This window comes from Salvelinus fontinalis, chromosome 8 (genome assembly GCF_029448725.1).
Source record: "Salvelinus fontinalis isolate EN_2023a chromosome 8, ASM2944872v1, whole genome shotgun sequence".
Classification (NCBI taxonomy): domain Eukaryota; kingdom Metazoa; phylum Chordata; class Actinopteri; order Salmoniformes; family Salmonidae; genus Salvelinus; species Salvelinus fontinalis.
The window spans coordinates 5,102,790-5,117,304 of record NC_074672.1 but is presented as its reverse complement, the minus strand read 5'-3'; the positions used below and the strand labels follow the sequence as shown (position 1 = coordinate 5,117,304).

The window sequence follows — 14,515 nt, the reverse complement described above, 5'->3', positions numbered from 1 at the left end:
TGCTGGCGGTGCTCTCACTCTCTAGTGGTAGCATGAGACGGAGTCTACAACCCACACAAGTGGCTCAGGTAGTGCAGCTCATCCAGGATGGCACATCAATGCGAGCTGTGGCAAAAAGGTTTGCTGTGTCTGTCAGCGTAGTGTCCAGAGCATGGAGGCGCTACCAGGATACAGGCCAGTACATCAGGAGACGTGGAGGAGGACAACAACCCAGCAGCAGGACCGCTACCTCCGCCTTTGTGCAAGGAGGTGCACTGCCAGAGCCCTGCAAAATGACCTCCAGCAGGCCACAAATGTGCATGTGTCAGCATATGGTCTCACAAGGGGTCTGAGGATCTCATCTCGGTACCTAATGGCAGTCAGGCTACCTCTGGCGAGCACATGGAGGGCTGTGCGGCCCCACAAATAAATGCCACACCATGACTGACCCATCGCCAAACCGGTCATGCTGGAGGATGTTGCAGGCAGCAGAACGTTCTCCACGGCGTCTCCAGACTGTCACGTGCTCAGTGTGAACCTGCTTTCAACTGTGAAGAGCACAGGGCGCCAGTGGCAAATTTGCCAATCTTGGTGTTCTCTTGCAAATGCCAAACGTCCTGCACGGTGTTGGGCTGTAAGCACAACCCCCACCTGTGGACGTCGGGCCCTCATACCACCCTCATGGAGTCTGTTTTTGACCGTTTGAGCAGACACATTTGTGGCCTGCTGGAGGTAATAATAATAATATATATATAATATAACATAAAAACACACATTAAAATTCACATACTGTCATTACGTTTACATCAATCCTCCTTATCAATTACTATATTTTTTTATCACTAACCACTGCTTCACACCCATTAAACATCTGTTATTTTAAGATTAACTTGTAATGCACCAAATGTAGAAAATACGTCAGCCAATTTTTTTATCAATCCAAACAACTTTGAAATTCTTATTTTCCAATTTACTAACTCTCTTTTGTTACCTCTCTTCCCTTAAATGTAGAAAATAGTAAAATAAAGAAAAACCCTGAAAAGTTTGGACACCTACTCATTCAACTACAGTACCCTAGCAGCAGTCAAGCTGCTTATGCTGAAAAGCCTTGTTAGTGCATAGGGTAAATTTGCTTTTGGATTTACAGTTTTTTTTTCGGATTCAGACGAAAGCTAATATTTCACTTAACTTTTTTGTATTAATATGTTACAGGTTTCTATGCTTACAAAGACAATTTCATCTGGGCTGTACATTAAATCACTAGGGTGCTTTCTGTGTAAGGGACAATACAAACAAGACAATAATGAAGAGAAACAAAGAGATTCATCTCTTTTATTCCCTGTAAACACCATATATACATATTGGATCCGGAATTGTAAAAACATTTGACCATTTTACAGAAGATCATATCTACAAATGTATAATAATCACAGTTTGAATATTCAATCAAACAGAGCACATCGAACAACACCAAGACAAAAAACAGAAAATACCAACATCTCGCTATAGTCAGTCATAATTTTACACTCACAACACATCTGTTCATATTGCTAATTTCACTGTTACGGGAGACAAATTTGACACTCTCTCTTTGTGGACTGGTCTCCCAGGGAAATAACATATCCAATAAACATTGCTCCAATGTTTTCATGTTGTGAGAGTGTAGGCCTAGTTTGGACCACAGTGTTTGACCCTTTTCACAATTCAAATTGTACTTTCCAGCACGTTTAAAGTAAATGTTCCAGCAACTATGGTGGATGCGGAACCAGGCCAGTGCATGGCTCAGTAGTGTGAAACGGGTACTAGAGCTTTGCTTCCAATGTTTTGTTGTCAAGGACACATTTCTTTAACCATAAGAGTACCATATTATCCACAGTCACTACATTTCTCTTACCAAGATATCTAGTATGTTGTTCATTTGACAATCAAATTAAACAGTAATGAAACGATTCAGGAAAATGATTTTGCTGTGTCAAATGAACATTGTTGCCTTTGTGACATGACAAGTTACAAAAAGCATTGATTGGTGAAACTCTTCATTGGTTGAAGATAATCTACAACGTTAATCTTTACGCCATATCAACAGTTTGCTGATCAATGATAAACTGTTTTACCAATAGTGTATATAGCTCTGCTTCTGGGGTATTTGGGTACCTCAGTGCATAATAATGAGATGTCCGCAAGCCATTTCATTATGTTAATGAATTTATTCAGATTAATTCCTTGTATACGCTCTTAAGCTGCTCCTGAAAGATCAATTGACTCATTTGCCCACGCTGCATGTTCTCTACGCATTGTTGCTGAGTAGAGAGCCAGGTTGTGAATCCTGTGTTTTCGGTTTGCCAAGTTGAAAGGGTGCAAAAAGTAGTGTTTCCCCTAGATTTTTTCCCCCCTAGGCAGGAGTTAAAAGCCCTCAAACCAACAAGCCATAAACATCAAATTACACAAATCGATCCTGTGATTGTTCAATAGCGGGGGGCCAAGTGGACTTGTTTGAGGGAGAAGGCATCCCACCTAAATAATGGTGGGAGAAACACTAAAATCCCAGAGGCGTCGAGAGGGGCCTCCTTTACACTATAGTCAAAATAGTTACACATAGGTGACAAAAAACAAATAGGGGGAAAATAACTACAACCAAAGACTGCAGCTTAGGAGCTAGTCCTTCATCAGAATTCTCCATATACTTCATACTTCCGTGTGTGTGTGGTGTGTTTGTTGTGGACTAGGCAGCCGTGGCTGAGGAAAAGTCACTCTTTATCATGTCCTTGACAAAAGCATGGCCAGAAGCCAGTGTTGCAGGTGCATGTCAGCTCTTCTTCTCTGAGCGAGTGGTCGGGCTACCTTTAAATGTAAATGTTGTTAACACCCATCCCCGGGACCATACGCCTCCAGCTCGGCCAGGTGACCCCTCACTATGACAGCTGAAGAATATACTGGTGAAGAAGCAAATGCGGGCGGCTACAGTGCTTCGTCCTACAAATTAATGAGAGTACAAACAAGGGTGTGTGAGAAAGGATGGAAACAAACAATTGAATATAAAATAATAATGTTAAAAGATTTCCTTCAGTGAATGGACAAAATGAAGAACAGAAAGGAGAGAGAGCAATGGACTTGATTTTAAACTCCAGAAAAGCTAATGACAACATTAAATGCCAATCAAAACCGACATAAATAAATAAATCACATTAAATTAACAACTAAAGACCAGCCCTAGATTCTCCAGCTGAACTCATTATTTATACAACTTCATAGTAGGACATTTGGGGTCAAGCCAGGAGTTCTTTTTGACATTGGTGTTTGCAGAATGTGGGCCAACTAGCGAATCCTGACTCCAGATACTTTGTCATAAATAGAACATTTGATGTCAATGGGAGATGTGCATAGAAATACAAGTTACGAATGATCATCTCAAGTAATATTTTTGCCTTAAGTGCTTTGTAGGGCTACGGTGAGAAAGGAAAGTGGACCTGGTGGACAAATCTTTGAAGGGTTGTGCGTTGAGTGCATTAGTAGTCTTTAGTTACTGGTTCACAGTGAGAGTACTACTGTATGCGTTAGGGGTCACATCGGTAATTCAAAAATCTATTCAGCAAATTGGCACAAACACTTTTTTGGGAGAGTAATAAGGATTGGCATGCACACGGACCTGCATTAGCAACTGGCTTCAGAAAATGCTAATCAACATAATCCTTTCAATTTATTCATAAATAAAGCCATCCTTGGCATCCCAGGAAAGTGTATTAGATTATGCAAGGGGGGGGGGGGGGGGGGGGGGGGGGGGGGGAATAGTAGGACAATCCATTGATCAGAGGATCTGAGTACTCATCCCATTGGAGAGAAGAGTTGAGAACATGGGGGTTTTGAACAGGAGACTGGTATTCAACATTCAAATTGTTCCTTTACACTGCGTTTGTGCATGTGTGTGCATGTGTGTGCGTGTGTGTGTGTGCGTTCGCATGTGTGTGTCTCAGTTAAATTCTTGATGTGGCACAAGATAGTTGGTGGGGTCTTCAACATTCCCTCTTCACTTGGTCCTCTATAATTTCCTTCAGACACTTTCGTCTAGCAATGCGCCACTTCCTCTGAGCAATGTCCTCCAGCTATCGCTGCTGTTTGATAAGTCGCTCAATCTCCGCCCCTAACGTCTGAAGATTTTCCTACAGAGAGAGAGACACACATCAGGCAACCCATTCAACAGTGAAATATTCTGTGCTGGACTACATTGTTTCCCGTGGGTCATTTGGAGTCCTTCGCCTTGCACATTTCTAGGTCATCAAAGTTAGACGACTGGAGAAATGGAAGATGAGAATGAGGACAGAGAGAGAGAGAGTACAAGACAGAGAGAGGGAACAAGATGGTGAAAAAGACACACAGAAGAAAGAACGAGAGAGGAGAGAGAGAAAAACAGAAAGTTGCTTGCAGCAGGGAAGGATGCTTTTCGTCTTGGTGCTTTCCCCAGAGACTGTTTGATTGCCTGATCACCCCAGTAGACTAATCCTTCTACCACGGGCAATGCTCTGCTGGTCAAACAATTGGGCATCAAACCTGGGTCTTCTGTGCAACTCAAAACCACAATAACCCACTAGGCATTTGTTCTCGGAGCGAACATGAGATTTTGGGTTTCAGTCAAGGTAACTCATAATGCGAGGATAGTTCACCAAACCAGCGCTCTGTTACGCAGGTACAGTATCTTACTTGTATTTTTATTTTATTTTTTACCTTTATTTAACTAGGCAAGTCAGTTAAGAACAAATTCTTATTTACAATGACGACCTACCCCGGCCAAACCCTCCCCTAACCCGGAAGACGCTGGGCCAATTGTACTCCGCCCTATGGGACTTCAGATCACGGCCGGTTGTGATATCTGTGAAGCCAGCTACCATAATTTGTGGCTTTCCATAGCAATATCCCAGTGAGCAATGACCAACGCAGGACATCCATGGATGTTAAAAGTGGTTGAAATTTGGTTAGTCTGCTCTGGCCTTGATTTCAACTTCTACAAACGTAGATTTTTGGTCAGGTCCGAACCGGCCTTGATTTGACCCAAACATAGATCTCAATACTGTTTTACTGTACTCTACTGTACAGTAATCTACTCTACAAACTTGTGAAACAGACATCTATGATTGGTTCAGATTTGGTCCGGTTTATATAATTGTCAGCCATTGTTGCCTTTAATGCTAATTATTGCTAGTTTGACCACCAGAGGGCATCTTTGAGAAGCATTTGATAGTCTTCAATATTGGCTGTACTAGAGAATTTAAAACCTTTTTTTCTAAGAATATAGTATATGGGATTGATTTGAAGAAATGTAGCTTAATTAATTTGATTAACATTATAGTGTTTCTATTCCAAGAAAAACAAAAAGCGAAACCCTCTGGGTTTCCGTTAGGAAAATGTGGTGCTGTACAACATGACGGCCGGGACTAGGCTATAGTACTAAGAGCATAACATTTCCACACCCTAATTATAGTCTAACCAATACACAAACAGAGATTCAGTGAAAATAAAAATCTAATTGATTTGCCAAGACCAGTCCCCATGCTTGTCTCAGAGCAGCGCGAAACGATGCTGAAATAGTTGACCACACGCGGGTAGGCTATTGCTTCAAACCCTATTGTTTCTAACTTCCATATCCTTTCAAAATAAATTAGACATACACCACTTTTAACAGCACATTACTCAACACTAGTGAGACTCGTGTTGTCTACGGTAGGCCTACAGTATATCTACAAATATATTTTTCAATGACGTGACTCTCCGCCAATAATTACATTTAGAGGATTGAAGGATTCTAAATGAATATCTAAGGGGCATTTTTAGTTAGGGCAAATCTGATATGAGAATATCTAAGTTTTTTTTATATAATTCTAAATTAAATAATAATCGCTTTGTTTAAAAAATAACAATATTTTGGTGATTATTTCATTTTCAAATAACCGAAAGTGAGCGTTTGTAATCTGAATAAAGGCCCAAATTATATTTATAAAGGCCAAAATATTTATTTATAGAGGGAGAGAAACCAAAAGCCCGCCATGCCTATTTTTTGGACAAGGACATCCCGGCCGGCCAAACCCTCCCCTAACCCAAATGACGCTGGGCCAATTGTGTGCCGCCCTATGGGACTCAATCAATCAATCACGGTCGGATGTGATACATATATATTGTCCTGCTAATAGTCCTTGCTAGAAATGTTGTTTGCAGAATTCCCAGCCTGCTACGCTTGTGAAAAACAAGGTTAACTTCTTTCAGCTAGGGGGCAGAATTTTTATGTTTGGAAAAATAACATTCCCAAGGTAAACAGACTATTTCTCAGGTCCAGATGCTAGAATATGCATATAATTGACAGATTAGGATAGAAACCACTCCAAAGTTTCCAAAACGGTCAAAATATTGTCTGTGAGTATAACAAAACTGATTCTGCAGGCAAAAACCTGAGGAAATCCAACCCGGAAGCGCTTTTTTTTTTTTTTTATCCCTGTTCTGTTGCCTGCCCCTCCCATTTAAAGGTGTATCAACCAGATTCCTTTTCCAATGGCTTCATCAGGCTGTGACCAGGCTTTAGACATAGTTTCAGGCTTTTATTTTGAAAAATGAGCGAGATTTTTCAAAACGAGTCAGGTGTTTGATTAGTTCCTGCCCGCGAGAGGGGTAGCTCGACATTTTCTCTTTTATTGAGTAGGTTATCGTCCGGTTGAAATATTATCGATTATGTATGTTAAAAACAACCTGAGGATTGATTATAAAAAACGTGGAATTTGTCTGCCTTTCAGGAACGGAACGAGCATGTGGTTTTCTGACCATAACGCGCAACCCAAATGGCGTTTTTTTGTTATAAAACTAATATTTATCGAACAAAAATAACATTTATTGTGTAACTGGGAGTCTCGTGAGTGCAAACATCCGAAGATTATCAAAGGTAAGCGATTAATTTTATTGCTTTTCTGACTTTGGTGACCAAGCTAATATAAGGCTAACTGTTCTAGCATTGACTGATACTCACAAATGCTTGGATTGCTTTCGCTGTAAAGCATATTTTCAAAATCTGACAGGTGGATTAACAACAACCTAAACTGTGTTTTGGTATATTTCACTTGTGATTCCATGATTATAAATATTTTTAGGATTATTTTTGAATTTGGCGCTCTGCAATTCAGTGGTTGTTTAGGAAAATGATCCCAGTAACGGGATCCGTAGCGCCAAGAAGTTAATGAGCGGGCCGTCCCTGTGTGTGCATAAAAGCATTTCCACTGCAATTTGTTGCTTAATCTTTATTCCAGACAAAAAAATGTACTGTACATTTTTCTAGTTTGCATCATGCCTGTTGTTTTATGTGTCAGGTAATTCATCTGCATAAAATGACTGTTATGTCAACCCTAAAAACAGTGCAGGGGTAGGTAGTGTGAGCAGAAGTTAATTGTATAGCTTAATAAACTGAACTCTGGGGCTTTTATTCCCCGCAACACAAGGTGAGACAGTGTGTTTGGGGGACCCACCTTTAGTGTGATGTTCTTGAGCAGCGTGTCCTCCAGCACGGCCTGCAGCTTCCTGTTGATCTCCAGCGAGAGGTCAAGGGTCAGGCCGCTGTCAGCCGGGTGGGAGGTGTATAGGGAGGCCATGATGCCCCCCCGCCTGCCTAATTGGGCTTTGTTAAAGTCTGAGGCCTCTGAAGAGAGGGCGCCCGACTCCTCTCTCAGCACATAGCTCTGGATGATCCTGTAGGGGGCAGAGAAACAATAGTCCAGTCAGTTGCGCACATTAGACTACCATTTCAGGTGACTGCCATCCACACGCAATACTCAAAGGGCTGCCATTTTAAACTGTTGGGCACATTCAATCAGAGCCCTAATGGCAGTAGTTGTGCCCATAAGAGTTACTTAAGCAGGTCACCACAGGAGAGAGGGTTGCCAAGACCCTATTATTCAAAATCACCCATCTAATCAGTATGTGTGTGTGCGTGTGTGTGTAGGCTATAACGCTTCAATGTTTCACTTGTTCATTTCCTTAGCATCAGCTCCAAATCATAGTCTACGAACAAAAATAAATGCAACAACTTCAACTATTTCAGAAATCAGTCAATTGATATAAATTCATTAGGTCCTAATCTATGGATTTCGCAGGATTGGGAATACAGATATGCATCGGTTGGTCACAGATACGGTCATAGACCGCGGTCATAGACCGCTGTGCCACTCTATGATTGCTAAAGTATGAGTGTGATAGCTAAAGAGATGGGGAAAACACCTGTCTCCGGATTACATCTTCAAACTAAGGGCAACCATGGCATGGCATCCGTGACAGGGAGACGCGTCCATCATGCATGATGATGTATATGGGTAAGATAGTCTAGCTTTAGCTAGCTACCTTTTCAGATATTACACGTTTCTAATTTTGACAGAAAGTGGTTTCATTTCAAGCTAAAGTGTACTGTTAGCTAGCTAACATTAGCTGGCTGGCTCCCTAGCAGACGTTATTATTTGTATCCCAGAACTGTTTGCTTTGCTAGTTAGAGCCTAATGTTAACTAGCTAACATTGAACCTGGTTGGTTAGCTCCCAGCAGATTCATGCAGGGTAGCAATGACATGATTTGGCACTATGTTCATTGTTGTTCAACTACCTAACGTTAGCTGGCCTGCTCGTTAGCTAACGTTACGTGATGTGTGTGATCTTACAAGTTGTTTACCTAGCTAGGTTCATTGTTTCCCTAGCTAGCTACAAGTGTTACAACACCCGGGGGAAACACCAGAGATTTCCTTGACCCATCACGCCCTTGCGACTACTTGTGGCGGGCTGGGCACCTACAAGCTGACTACGGTCGCCAGCTGGACGGTGTTTCCTCGGACAGACACATTGGTGTGGCTGGCTTCCAGGTTAAGCGGGCAGTGTGTCAAGAAGCAGCGATGGGACAAGACTTTAACTACCAATTGGATACCAGAAAAAGGGAGAAAAGTACAAAAAAATATTATAATAATTTACAATACAAATAAAGTGGGTGATGCACAGATATCCTGCCTACCGTTGTCTAGAACCTATGCCCTCAAATGGCGAATGGGAGGCAAGCTTTTATTACGAGTTGATATTTAGATAGTTTTTTTATATACAAGATTACATTTAGAATTGTTATTTGTTGCACAATGACTGGGATTATGAAAGCACGTTTCACTCCAATACCAGCTTTTTGAGGAGCTGACGGGTTATTGGCTATTCCGCTCCTAAAACTACGCTCTGTATGCTGTGAGTGTGTATCGTCGATACACGACGACTAGCGAAACGACACACGCACCAATTTAATTCCACTAAAGTATGCAAATTAACCTATAGACCGATAAGCATGACTGGTCAAATGTATTTTCGCTGGCTAACCGATTAACAGTTAACCATTAAAATCCCTACTTGCTATTCAATTAAGCTTTTGATGAAAAAGTCAGTTCCAAAAGCATGCAAGTATATTCTGTTGGTTACGTCATTTTACTATGTAGAATTCATTTAAACGGTTGTTTACTAGTTAACGGAGTCAGTTGGTCGACAGCAAAATTGACAGAAAATTGTGTCCCTAAAAAAACGATTGCATAACCCTAACTCTTCTCTCCAGCTATCACTCAATAGTCTGGCTGCTGATAACGTGTTTAATGTGATTAAACATGGTAAGGAGTGGCGTGTTCCCCTAGCTTGTGATGTGTTCCATACTGTCTGTTTGGCTTTGGAGGTGGGCATGAATATGGATATGCCATCGTTTGTGATCGACACTGACGCATCATGGACCAAGCAGCTATAAATATCCGATAGTCTTGTCTGTCAGAAGAGGGGGTGGACAAGTGTATGTGTGTTTGTGAGAGAGAGAGAGAAAGCGAGCGAGCGAAATGCTTACTGGCTGACAAGACACTGATAAACAGATGACGTGCCAATCACCTGCCAAAAATCACTAAACACAGCCTTCAAGAATCCACCAAGCACTCTAAAAGGAATGACGTCACGTGACACCACCTGACTCTGTGACGGTGTCAGCAAATCAAAGCAGAGTTTGTAAGAGCAGAGTGAGTTAGCGGAGGCTAAAGCCAGGTTAAGGCTAAATTAAAGTTATCAGCTCCCATGGTAGAGACTCTCTGCTCGTCATTAGCATACACTTTGGTTAGACCTCTGCTAAGCCTTACACTAGCATTAGTTTGCTGAATATTCTAACCATTAGCGTGTTTTTCTAGGCTGCTTGTATTAGCTGTTATAGCCATACTTTCCCAAGCATCCAGTGTGGCAAAACACAAACCATGCCAACAGCGCAAGTAGACCAAACAGTTTTGTAGAATAAAAATAAAAAAATTCAATGGCAAGCCAATTGCACATGGCAAGCCAAAAGCACATACTGCCAGTAAAAAAAATCCTTATCCAGCTCCATCATCTTTCTTTTGCGGCAAGGAGAAAAAGTCAAAATAGGAGTAGTACATGTGTGCTTTCTGCTGGGAGTGTTACCACTTCTCTCACTCACTTTGTCTTCTTGCGGATCTCCTCCACCAGCTGCTTGATGTGGTCCTCCATGAACTCTATCTTCTCCTGCTTGCGGGCGTGGGACTTCTGCAGACGCACAATACGCTCCACAAGCATGGCCTTGTCCACCTCGGGGTAGCTGTCCACCACCGTCGGGCCCGACTGGCTCTCCAGTGAGCGCTCCTCCATGCTGCTGCCGCCGTGCCGCGCATTCAGGGAGCCTGGAGAACATAACATACAACTTCATCGAAACGTTTTCCTATCTTAAATTCCCAACCCCATGCACACACACACACACACACACACACACACACACACACACACACGAGAGGCTGGAGCGGCACAGGCTCAGCCACAGAGGAGCGTCCGTGCAGCAGGTTAGGTGTTAAGTGCCTCAAGGGCACAAAAATAGAATAATTTTTCAGTAGGTGGCACCAGAGATTCTGATGCCAGCAACACTCTGGTTCCCGGCTCATTCCCCCAGATTTACCCCATCAGCCCTGGGATTTGAACGAGAGGGATGTGGGAGAGCATAGGATTTAGGCAACGTGGGGCTAGTAATACTACTTCTGTAGATTACGTCTGCAGCAGTGCACCAACCCTGGTTCTGAAGAGCAGGCACTAACAGTTTTTCCAGTTTAGCACTAACACACCTGATTCAACTCATCCTGGTCTACATTGAGGATTGTTTGAATTAAGTGTGTTAGCGAAGGGCTGGAACAAAAGCACATACTGCAGTTCTTCAGGTCTGGAGTTATAAGTATTGGCCCTACTCCTCGCATCCTCTCTCATCTCCTTAAAACCCATTGGATAAGAAAGCCAGAGGTCCCTCCCCCCTGACCTTTCCCTCCAATGGGCTGTGAGAAAGCAATGAGGAAAGAGGACGTGAGGAGTATGCAATTGAGATCTTCCCTAGCACACGCTAGCTAGCTGTTCATTATGACAATGTTTTCTTATTTAAACCTTATGTGCATTACACTATGATATTCAATACAAAATGTATTGGCTATATACAGTGAGGAATATACAATGATACAACGACTACAAGGTTAAAGTGCAGACTGTCAGCTTTAATTTGAGGGCATTTTCATCCATATCGCATGAAGCGTTTAGAAATTACAGCACTTTTTGATTATTTACCAATGAATGGTAAATGTATTGTGTCATTACTAACAATTCATTGAGGATTATCTGTAGTCATAGCAGCATCCACTTTAATGTAGTTTTTAGGAAAATATTATATTGAAATTTACAATAACAGTGACTCCAAAATGACAAAATTAAGCAATAAGGTACATCAGGGGTTTGTGGTATATGGCAAATATACCACGGCTAAGGGCTGTTCTTAAGCACGACGCAACGTGGAGTGCCTGGATACAGCCCCTAGCTGTGGTATATTGGCCATATAGGGGCGGCAGGTAGCCTAGTGGTTAGAGCGTTGGGCCAATAACCGAAAGATGGCTGGATCGAATCCCTGAGCTGACAAAGTAAAAATCTGTTGTTGTGAACAAGGCAGTTAAACCACTGTTCCTAGGCCGTCATTGTAAATAAGAATTTGTTCTTAACTGACTTGCCTAGTTAAATAAAGGTTAAATAAAATAAATATACCAGAAACCCCCGAGGTGCCTTATTAACTGGTTACCAACGTAATTAGAGCAGTAAAAATACATGTTTTGTCATTGTGATTATACAGTCTGATATACCACGGATGTCAGCCAATCACAATTCAGGCCTCGAACCACCCAGTTTATAATACATTATTTACTATTCATTTCTATTGGGCACAAAATAATCTGAAACACAACCAAAACAAACTGCAAATGCAAGGAATATGGGACCAAATAGAAAACTTTATGCTACTTTAAAACACATAAGTGAATTTTTCCAAATACTTTTGGTGCCATAAATATGTACAAAAAAACGGTTCACCCGATATGCATGAAAATACACGATAATTAAAACTGACAGTCTGCAGTTAGATCTGTTATGGTGACCGTATTAACGCCACACCGGCGGTCACGAGTCACAAAGGCCGTAAAAATCCACGTGACCGTTTAGTCACGGTAATCAGGCTTCTTCAAGCTCTGATGCGGCTGATAGCCTACCAAACGTGCTAACTGCCTGGTACTCAGCACTTTATTGTCCCTCTAATCACTCTGACATCAATAAAAATCTAAATCTAATCTAACACTTCTATAGGCTATGGAATTGCGTGAGAAAACAGTGATGGCCTCTATTACAGTAAAAAGAGGAGGATCCCATCAGCTTTCTATAGGCCAGGTCTACTATATTTATTTCTCAACGTTCCTAATATTTAGCACATTGCTTATATTTACAACAGGGGTATATAGCCTACCTGACTGGCATAAAAATGACAAGGGAAAAGCACCCTCCATTCGCTATTTAAGTGTATAGATGAAATGTATTTTTTCCCCGCTGCCCGTTTAGATACAGGTGCATGATAATGGTCCATTCGAAATCAAAAAAAAATTCACACATATATTATTTAGTATATGTAAAGACAAGATTAAATCAAGAATAGTGTGATGGGTGACAATATTAGTCTATCACTTATTAATTATATATTATCACTTGTGAATGATGCCCAGCACTTTTTCGAATCATAGTCGCACACCTCATGTAGTCTAGCCCATAGGCCTATATGTTTTGATAAGGTTTGTATCACAACTAAAGTGGCCAAAAAACTGCTTAAAATGAAGCACATTAATCCGCTTTACAAGGGGTGTAGAGCCTAACTGGCATACATAAGCAGCGCGTGACTTTCAAGTTTGGGGAAGATCATTTTCACCATAAAAATGCACCTTTATAATAAAAGCTTTACCTGCATAATCACATTTGTGGTCACTTTTGATAATGGTGTTTTCCCGCTAATGGAGCATTCATGCTTATAGCCTACTGCATTGCTGCACTTACAATGTGAAGAAATAGCCTAATAGTTTATCAACATTTTAAGCTAAACATTCTGATCTGTTGCGTCAGCTCATTGCGTTAAAATATGCACTGATGCTAGTGGTTGAATTAATTTGGGATCTACCACATCCCACAACTGTCCCAAACTATATTTGGAATATTTATTTTTATTTGATTTATTCGCACAGAATAGGTAAACTTTTGTACTATGGGGGATAGTACACTGCTCAAAAAAATGAAGGGAACACTAAAATAACACATCCTAGATCTGAATGAATGAAATATTCTTATTAAATACTTTTTTCTTTACATAGTTGAATGTGCTGACAACAAAATCACACAAAAATTATCAATGGAAATCAAATTTATCAACCCATGGAGGTCTGGATTTGGAGTCACACTCAAAATTAAAGTGGAAAACCACACTACAGGCTGATCCAACTTTGATGTAATGTCCTTAAAACAAGTCAAAATGAGGCTCAGTAGTGTGTGTGGCCTCCACGTGCCTGTATGACCTCCCTACAACGCCTGGGCATGCTCCTGATGAGGTGGCGGATGGTCTCCTGAGGGATCTCCTCCCAGACCTGGACTAAAGCATCCGCCAACTCCTGGACAGTCTGTGGTGCAACGTGGTGTTGGTGGATGGAGCGAGACATGATGTCCCAGATGTGCTCAATTGGATTCAGGTCTGGGGAACGGGCGGGCCAGTCCATAGCATCAATGCCTTCCTCTTGCAGGAACTGCTGACACACTCCAGCCACATGAGGTCAAGCATTGTCTTGCATTAGGAGGAACCCAGGGCCAACCGCACCAGCATATGGTCTCACAAGGGGTCTGAGGATCTCATCTCGGTAACTAATGGCAGTCAGGCTACCTCTGGCGAGCCCATGGAGGGCTGTGCGGCCCCCCAAAGAAATGCCACCCCACACCATGACTGACCCACCGCCAAACCAGTCATGCTGGAGGATGTTGCAGGCAGCAGAACGTTCTCCACGGCGTCTCCAGACTGTCACATGTGCTTAGTGTGAACCTGCTTTCAACTGTGAAGAGCACAGGGCGCCAGTGGCAAATTTGCCAATCTTGGTGTTCTCTGGCAAATGCCAAACGTCCTGCACGGTGTTGGGC

The 14,515-nt window shown here is 41.9% G+C and overlaps 1 protein-coding gene across 2 annotated transcripts in view; it reads right to left on the bottom strand.

Moving 5' to 3' along the window:
- Positions 1-1,283: 1,283 nt before the first annotated feature.
- The window catches only part of ccdc186 (coiled-coil domain-containing protein 186), a 99,169-nt gene continuing 85,937 nt past the window's right edge, over positions 1,284-14,515 (bottom strand). Inside the window, exons 14-16 of one of the 2 annotated variants that reach the window (XM_055930798.1) lie at positions 10,461-10,680; positions 7,476-7,695; positions 1,284-4,136 (exon numbers count right to left, since the gene is read on the bottom strand). In XM_055930798.1, coding sequence (XP_055786773.1) covers positions 4,080-4,136; positions 7,476-7,695; positions 10,461-10,680 — 497 coding nt within the window. In that variant the 3' untranslated portion in view covers positions 1,284-4,079. Of the gene's footprint in view, positions 4,137-7,475; positions 7,696-10,460; positions 10,681-14,515 lie in introns of those variants that run through there. The other variant, XM_055930800.1, reaches the window with a different exon arrangement.